Genomic DNA, 9,159 nt, shown 5'->3' on the forward strand with positions numbered 1-9,159 from the left:
TATATTTCACCCAAAAATGAAAATTCTCTCATTTTCTAATCAATTGCATCACTTCTGAAGACATGGATTTAACCACTCGAGTAATATGGATTACTTTTATGCTGCCTTTCTCTGCTTTCTGAAACTAAAAAGTTCAGTCACCATTCACTTTCACTGTATGGACCTGCAGAGCTGAGATATTCTTCTAAAACTCTTTTCTTATGTTCTGCAGAAGAAACAAAGTCATACACATCTGGGATGGCATTAGGGTGAGTAAATTATGAGAGAATTTTAGTTTCTGGGTGAACAAACCCTTTAACTTACCAGCTTAAAGGAATAGTTCACCCAAAAAAAAAATTCCTGATAATTGACTCACCCTTAGGCCATCCAAGATGTATATAACCTTCTTTCTTCATCAGAACAGGATTTAAGATTTTTAGGAAAGTATCACAGGTTTTTAGCTTCATCCAATGCAAGTGAAAGGATGCCAATTTTTGATGGTCCAAAAAGCACACTTCGTCAGTATCAAAGTAATCCACACGACTCCCACCAATCAAGTAATGTCTTCTGAAGTGAATCGAAATTTTTATGTGAAAAACTAATTAAAATATGAATAACTTTAAAAAATTGCTTCTGGTAAACACTGAATGCTTCCCGTCGCTGTCACGTGACGTCATCACGTTCACAGGAAAATTCAGAAGTTCCGCTCTGTTTACCACAGGGGAATGTACTTCACGTGAAAGTTAGGTCAATTCAAACCGCTAGCGGTTCGTTTTTCACACAAACGTATCGATTCACTTCCCAAGACATTTCTTAATTGACTGGACTTGTGTGGATTACTTTGATGCTGATTATGTGCAACTTTTGGACTGTCAAAAATTGGTGTCCATTCACTTGCATTGGATGAAGCTAAAAACCTGGGATACTTTCCTAAAGATCTTAAATCCTGTTCTAATGAAGAAAGAAGGTCATATACATCTAGGAGTAAATTATCATCAATTTTTTTTTTTTTTTTTTGGGTGAACGATTCCTTTAATTTGGTCCAAACAAGCAATGTAGACACATTGTGTCAATAGAGGGCAGTATGCTTTTCTTAGTGCGGAAACATCCTCTGCTGAAGAAGCTGCTCTTCTTCTCCTCGCCGTTCATTGGTGGCGCGTGCTCTGCTGTGTCTGAGTTGGCGCGAACGTGCACGCCGGCGCGAGACAAAGAACATCCTGCTGCGCTCCCGTGAAACTTCACCGGTATCCCGCTATCGGTTCAGTATACGTGGGAGAGCTGTTCGTTGAGGTGTTATGGCTGATAAAGAAGGTTAGTAAGGTTTCTTGCCAGTCATTTAACTTTCTATTAGCGGCAGCGGGTAATATGAAGCCGATAGCGGCTGCTGAGGTGTTTGTTGCTGAATTAATTGTGTTCATTCAGCGCAGGCCGAATCCCGCCATAACGACACTACATTGCTACATCGTTTAGGTTTTACACTGCATCGCTTATTAACCCCTAAACAACTGGTTATTCGGCACAAATTACTTTTAATCATTCTTTATATGATGGGAACGTGATCGGACGTAATCTATGAAGCTATGTGGCAGAATTTGCGCCAAATTAGATCCAGCTAGTCTGTTTGCCTTTTAAAGTTGAAGTGTGTTCGGTAGTTGTATCACTATGTACCTGGAAGCTTTCGTTGTTGTTTTGAATCAGTGTGTCGAGATATGTGCATACTATTGTGCTATGTGCTTAAGTAGTTTTTCACAGTTCGTGACAGATTGTACAACCTCTAGTGAAGATGCATGTAGATTCGATGAAACTCTTTTATTGTCGAACATCTGTTGAAAAAAAAAAAAAAAAGAGACCTAAAGAACTTGTATATTCAACTTGAGCTTCTTTAATGTTGCCCCCTTAACGCCGTTTGACAGATCTCTTGTCGTTCTCCCGCCCCCTTGTGTTACAGCTGCATTCGATGACGCGGTAGAGGAGAGGGTGATAAATGAAGAATACAAAATATGGAAGAAAAACACCCCTTTTCTGTACGATCTTGTGATGACCCATGCACTGGAGTGGCCAAGTCTTACTGCTCAGTGGTTGCCCGATGTCACCAGGTACCCCATTCACACCTACTGGTATTAGGCTTGATACATCTAATACTTCTGTGATTACTATATAGATAGTGGCAAAATTATCTTTTGGACTTTTTTTGTTAGACTCTTTTTGACATGTTAGACCTTTTGTGATATGTTGTGTTTGTCTTTGTTAAGCATAGTGCTTAAAGGTAGCTTGTAGTTGATATTGATCCCTTGGTGGTCCTGTTTTATTACTGTTATGCATGATAAAAGTGTTGATCCTTTCATTGTTTATTTTACAGACCTGAAGGGAAGGATTTTAGTGTGCATCGTCTGGTTCTTGGCACACATACCTCTGATGAGCAGAACCATCTGGTTATTGCCAGTGTCCAGCTGCCCAATGATGATGCCCAGTTTGATGCCTCACATTATGACAGTGAAAAAGGAGGTGAGGGTCTTTAATATGGATGTCCTGATATCATTTTTTTTTTCTTTTCTAGTTTCTTTTAATTTAATAATGAAAATACTGTCTAAATAAACTAATTCATTCAAGTTCTAATCAAATGAAAATAGAACAATCAATTTTCAACAGTATTGTATTATTTCATGAAATGAACTGCTTTTATACAGAACCTCACAGCACAAAATACAAAATTGTAGTTAGTTTTGTCAAATAAAATGCTGCAAAAAGGAGCATCACAGAGGTGTGATATTACTTCAATATAATACAATTAGTGAAAGTAGTAGTATTAAATTGAATATTACATAAATGTACAGTAGTCATCTATTTCTTTTGTGCTTTTTTCCATTTGATTTGAGCATTTATTTTGTATTGAAGCCCTTTCTGTTTCTTTTGACCCACTGTCAACTAAAAGCAGGTCGCCACGTCACCCAATGTGAATATTAAACTGTAAAAGGCAGCAATTTGATTAAATATGTAGTCTGTATGTGCATCTCTCCACTAATGCACTTGTCAATGTCATGTCATCACATCCATTTCTCTCTGTTTACAGAATTTGGGGGTTTTGGCTCTGTGAGTGGCAAAATAGAGATTGAAATTAAGATTAATCACGAGGGAGAGGTGAATAGGGCTCGCTACATGCCACAGAACCCCTGCATCATTGCCACCAAGACCCCCACAAGTGATGTGCTGGTCTTTGACTACACCAAGCACCCCTCCAAACCTGGTATGGGCACTTTTGGAAACATTGTTATGGTCTGGGGTTCTTTGATAACCATATTCTCTCTTCTTTTCTTTTTTTTGTCTCTTCATAATATGTTAGACAAGATGATTATGGGATCTTGAGGTAAATTATTGATATCTGTATTGATTTGTGCTTAAATTTGTATACTTGTACATTCATAAACTCTCTTCCTCTGGAGACCCCTCCGGAGAGTGCACTCCTGACCTGCGTCTTAGGGGGCATCAGAAGGAGGGTTATGGTCTGTCCTGGAACCCCAACCTGAGTGGCTGCCTGCTGAGTGCATCTGATGATCATGTAAGACACTTTCGTACAATCTCTTTAACTTGCTTAAATGGTGATCTGCAGGAAAACCTAATGTTTCAGGTGTTTCTGCTATTATGGTTTATATATTAACTGTAGATAGCATGCCTTGTGTCCATGTTTCTATGAGTTCTTCTTTTTCTCTGCAGACTATCTGTTTGTGGGACATCAGCACAGTACCTAAGGAAGGAAAGATAGTAGACGCCAAGACCATTTTCACTGGGCACACTGCTGTGGTGGAGGATGTGTCATGGCACCTGCTACACGAGTCGCTCTTTGGGTCTGTGGCTGATGACCAGAAGCTTATGATGCAAGTTCTTCCTCTGTTTCTCATAATGAATCTCTATGCGTTCAGTACAAAACAGTATAATAGTGTCAAATCTGTAACAGTAGTGTGCTATTAGTATCCGTTTAATAAATCTGACATCTCTTCTTTCTTCAGCTGGGACACGCGCTCCAATAACACATCCAAGCCCAGTCATGCAGTGGATGCCCACACTGCAGAGGTCAACTGCTTGTCCTTCAACCCTTACAGCGAGTTCATTCTGGCAACTGGTTCTGCTGACAAAGTGAGAACTATATTCTGCCCTCAAGTTCTGTTGCCCCTGTGAGCATTCATTAAATGTGGTTCTTTATGTGGGCCTCTGGCTGAAAGTGATATTACTTTTTCTCTGTCACAGACTGTTGCATTGTGGGATCTGCGAAACCTCAAGCTGAAACTTCACTCATTTGAGTCACACAAAGATGAAATCTTCCAGGTATTGACACCTACCTTACCATGAGTGCAAATGACATGTTTGACCTGTTGATTGCATGACTCTGAATGACTCTGAGTGCGCCCACAGGTTCAGTGGTCGCCCCATAATGAGACCATCCTGGCCTCCAGTGGAACAGACAGGAGACTCAATGTGTGGGACCTCAGGTGGGTTTTCTCATTTTTACACACTACTTGTAACACTAAATTGCATCATAGTAGGTTTGTAATTTCTTTTATCAGTGTTGATTATTTACTTTTTTTTTTTCTTTTTTTTCCCTGCAGTAAAATCGGTGAGGAACAGTCACCTGAAGATGCAGAGGATGGACCTCCTGAGCTACTGGTGAGTACTGATGCTCTATAGGGTTATGTTTTTCAGTTGCATATGCTGATATATATATATATATATATATAATCACACACACAGTATGTACAGTATATACATATACGCACACAAGTACAGGTTGCATAAATATTATGAGCTATTAAAAGAATGTGCTCAGTATGAACTTAAATATTTAATGCAATCTTACACTTGTTTTCATGAAAAGCAAACACAGCAGCAAAATTTCATTACCCTCTTATTATTGATCATCTTTTATTATTATTTGTCTTTTTTTTAGTTTATTCATGGAGGCCATACCGCTAAGATTTCAGACTTCTCCTGGAATCCAAATGAACCATGGGTTATTTGTTCAGTATCTGAGGACAACATCATGCAAGTCTGGCAGATGGTGAGAATGTTATCTGCTTTTAGTTTTTTAGTCTGCAACCTATTCCCTCTGATAGTGTATGCCATCTGCAAATGTGTTTGGATTTTAGAGGAGAACTTTTATCTGTCTAAAATAATTAAATTCCTCATATTTGTTGCACAAAGTCATGTTTTATGTATTTTATTTATTCAGGCAGAGAACATCTACAATGATGAGGACCCAGAGGGGGCAGCAGATACTGAGGTCCAGGGATAAAAAAACAAAAACACAACAGCTCTCAATCTTCACACCAACCCACTCTCAGCATAAGATGTCTTTTTCAAAACTCTGTCACATCTACACAGTAGTGAAGATCAAGTGCTCGACCCTACTTGATACAATAGGAACTGTTGATTATAACTTCATCAAACACTTTTATACTATGTTAATAGAATATTTTTCTAAGATATGTCAGTTGATTGATCATCGGCACTGACAAGAATGTGAGATAAATAACCCTTCTCACCCTATTCAACCCGGTTTCTCATTGGGATTTTAAGTATGCTTTAAAAGTATTACTTCAAATATAAAATGTATACAGATATGTAGCATATTGTTTTGACATGCGTGCAGTGGTTCATTGGTAATGTCCAGTAGATTTTTTTAAGTTGAAAATCAATTTTTTCAAGCATCCATTTAAGTACATGACTAGGTATGTTGATAACTTAAGCTCTTGTGTACTCTTTTGAGCTTCACGTAATGTTAAGGTGGTATGTTGTTTAATGTCTTTTTAATATTGTGACTTTTTTCAGTGACTTTGACCATTCTGTTGTACAGAACATTATGAATAAACTTTTTGTTGATACAGTTCAGTTGGATTCATGCAGTTTTGAATGTAAAATAAGTGTTTTGCTTTAGAAAATGCCATGTAAAATATTCCTACTACCAGGTGGCTGTTATTGAATTCGGTGTCTTGATAACACTTGCTTTAGGCTGAAATATGTACAAATATCAACATAAGTGAGTTTGGGGCATCCAAACAATGAAAACCCAAGAGTGGGGAATGTATGCTTGGTGTTACAGCATTAATACGCAAAACAGATAATGACAAGACAAAAAATAATAATAAAACAGTAAAAAAATAACAATATGAATAGAATTAATATAAAGTGCCAGATAATTAATAAAATAAAAACTATAATATTATACAGTACAATATAAAATAAGCATTTAACAGGACATTATGAACATAAACAAATACTGTGACCGAAGTACATTAAGGCAGTGATTGGTTTCTGAGGGTGTACACTTCAAAAATGCATGGTGGTCCTCCCCCAGTAACACCAGCATCTGATCTGTTTCTGCCAAACTGGGAAACTGGCATGAGGTTTGAGAGTTTGTGGAGGAGAAAGTGTGTCTCTGTCTCGACCTCACCAGTGTCACAGTGAGCACATACTCGTTCTTCCTTTGGAAGCCATGTTTGTCTGTGTCTGCCTTTTTATATGGCCAGATTGTGATCACTGAGCCATATGAGAGAACATATGAGAGATATTCTGCCAGATTATACTTTCTGTTTAGGGTCCGATAACATTCCAATTTGCTTTGGTTTTTAACTTTCATTTTCCCAATGTTCCAAATATGAATTTGTGCTTTCTTTTATGATTTGGTTTATTGTGATTTGGTTTTGTTCAGTAGTGCTGGTCTGAAACTGGTGTTTGTTAGTTATTAGTGAGTTTCAGAGCCAGCTGATGAAGGGGACTGGTTTTAGGCATCAACTCCTGGGTTTTAAGGGCTTCACGTTGCAGTGTGTTAGGGGGACTGGAATTTAGATGTGTCCATAATTGTAGGGATCGTTTATCAATTTGTATGATTAGGGGGTATTTGTCTAGTTTGGTCTGTCATGCATTAGTAGGTGTTCTTCTCTGAACTCTTAGAATGTTTCAACAGAATTCTGCATGCAGGGATTCTATGGATTGTTTGTCCCATCTAGAGTAATCTGCCAGACAGAGTGGACCCCAAACCTCACATCCATACAGAGCAATAGGCATTATAATACTATCAAAGATTTTACACCAAAACGTTACAGGAATGTCTATTTGGGTAAATTTGCCCTTAATAGCATAGACTGCTCTTCTAGCTTTCTCTTTTAATGCATTCACTGCCAGACCAAAAGCCCCTGAAAGCACTCATTTTTAGACTGAGGTAGTCGTAGTGTCGGGTGTGTTATATTGCAGTGTTCCCCAGAGTGAATGTGTATCTGTGTCCTGTAATCTGGCTTTTTTCTGGAAGATCATATTTTCATTTTTTTCAAATTGATTGTCAGGGCCCAGTTTTGACAGTAGTTCTCCAGCAGGTCCAGGTGCTGCTGTAGCCCTTGTGCAGTATCTGATAGCAGCACCAGATCATCTGCATAGACAATAATTATTTAGAGTAAGACCGGGTGTTGCAGATTGTTCCAGTAGCACTAACTCCGTAATGTAAAAGTTTAACTCAGTTGGACTCAGACTGCAGGCCTGTCTCAGTCCACACCCTTGAGTGAAGAATTCTGTTCTTTTATTGCCAATTTTAACTCTGTACCTGTTGTCCAAATACATAAATTTGATTGTGTTGTACATTTTACCCCCAATGCCGGATTGTAGAATTTTATAATATAGACCATCATGCCAAATGGAATCAAAGGCTTTTTTAAAATAAAATAAAAAAGTGTGAATTTTGCCTTTGCTTTTTGGATGAACGTGCTGGTTGAAAATCGTGTGTAGCATGTGAATGTGGTCGGCGGTGCGGTGGTTTGGAAGGAATCCAATCTGAATCTTACTCAAGACATTGTGTTTGGTAATGAAGGCCTGTATCTGGGCATTCAGGATACAACAGAAAGTCTTCCCCCGATTACTGTTCACACAAATGCCTCTGTAGTCATTAGGGTCAAATTTGTCTCCACTCTTTTATAATGGATGTATTAAGCCCATACTCAAGGTACAAGGAAAGTAGCCAGTTTGCAGTACCAGATTTTAACAAGGCCTCCTGCATTATTGCACGACTGTGCTTCAGCATTTCTGTTCTAATGTTGTCTAAACCACATACATTTCTGAGTTTTAGTTTCTTAAGTGCATCTGTCAATTCTTCTCTGATAGTCTAAAGGTTTGGTTATTTTTTATTGTAGAGTCTCAATTGTGAGATTTGAACAAGTTTTTTAAATTAATTTTGTCTGGTTTCAGCATTGTATGGCTCTCTGAGTTGTTGGTTGAAGAGCTGTCTGAGTCATTTTCTTTTAATCTTACATTCTTTATCAAACCAAATTTCATCCCCAGTTTTTAGTTTAGTTTTCTTGTTTGTACTGAGTAGGTTTGCTTTGATTGAGCACCTTTGATAAATATAATTGATTTGTTGTACTGTAGAATTTACGTCAATCTTGTTAGCCATAAACTGTGTTATTTGAAATCTGTTGATTAGGTTGGACATTTCTTTGGAGCTAATTGCACTAAGGAATTTGGACTCACATTTTGGGGACCATTTGTATTTTGGGTTTAGTTTGAACAGGTTGCTGGACACTTGGTCTGTTCTATGGTATTGAATATTCTATAGGAACATATTTATTTGACAGTGGTCTGATAAGGAAGGCTGTGGTCTGACAGTGAATGCACGTATGTAGGAGGGGTCAATTTCTGTAATGGCATAGTCGTCTACACTAGCCCCAAGATCTGAGCAGTACGTGAATCGACCTAAAGAGTTCCCTCGGATCCTACCATTAAGCAAATTCAGACACAGGCCTCGACAGAGACACGCAAACTCCTTACCATTTTTGCTGACTGTACTGTCTGGATTGTTCCGTGTTTTAGTGGTGGGGGTTAGATGTGTGTTGGCTTTCATCATGTGGTTATTCCCATGGGTATCTATAATGTCCGATTCTGAACCTGTCCTTGCATTTAGGTTCCCACATAACATCACATTCCCCCTGAGCCTGGAATTGGCTTGTTCCATTTGAAGCTGATCAAAATGATTGTCCTTGTAGCACGGAGACTCTGATGGAGGTATGTAGACTGCACAGATGTAAAGGTCCTCATCACAGCCTACGATGCCTTTTTGAGCTTAAGCCAAACATGTGTTGAGTCTTTTTTCATGGTTGATAGGTTGTTTTTTAAAATCTCTTTGTAGCAAATGATGACCCCTCCAGA

At 38.4% G+C, this 9,159-nt stretch overlaps 1 protein-coding gene across 1 annotated transcript; it reads left to right on the top strand.

Moving 5' to 3' along the window:
• The first annotated feature begins 1,013 nt into the window (after positions 1–1,013).
• LOC127650450 (histone-binding protein RBBP4) lies at positions 1,014–7,769 on the top strand. The gene is made up of 12 exons (XM_052135892.1): positions 1,014–1,290; positions 1,928–2,075; positions 2,339–2,484; positions 3,050–3,223; positions 3,420–3,535; positions 3,691–3,851; positions 3,984–4,110; positions 4,222–4,299; positions 4,387–4,463; positions 4,581–4,638; positions 4,919–5,029; positions 5,201–7,769. The coding sequence occupies exons 1-12, from the start codon at positions 1,275–1,277 to the stop codon at positions 5,261–5,263; spliced, it is 1,275 nt and encodes a 424-aa protein (XP_051991852.1). The 5' UTR covers positions 1,014–1,274; the 3' UTR covers positions 5,264–7,769.
• Positions 7,770–9,159: the final 1,390 nt, after the last annotated feature.

This window comes from Xyrauchen texanus, chromosome 10 (assembly GCF_025860055.1).
Source record: "Xyrauchen texanus isolate HMW12.3.18 chromosome 10, RBS_HiC_50CHRs, whole genome shotgun sequence".
In the NCBI taxonomy this organism is placed as follows: domain Eukaryota; kingdom Metazoa; phylum Chordata; class Actinopteri; order Cypriniformes; family Catostomidae; genus Xyrauchen; species Xyrauchen texanus.

Excerpts from the sequence above, each read along its gene's own strand:
- LOC127650450 (XM_052135892.1), top strand. Across the intron at positions 3,852-3,983 it reads GATGACCAGAAGCTTATGAT|CTGGGACACGCGCTCCAATA; the intron begins GCAAGTTCTTCC and ends TTCTTTCTTCAG. Across the intron at positions 4,464-4,580 it reads CTCAATGTGTGGGACCTCAG|TAAAATCGGTGAGGAACAGT; the intron begins GTGGGTTTTCTC and ends TTTTCCCTGCAG.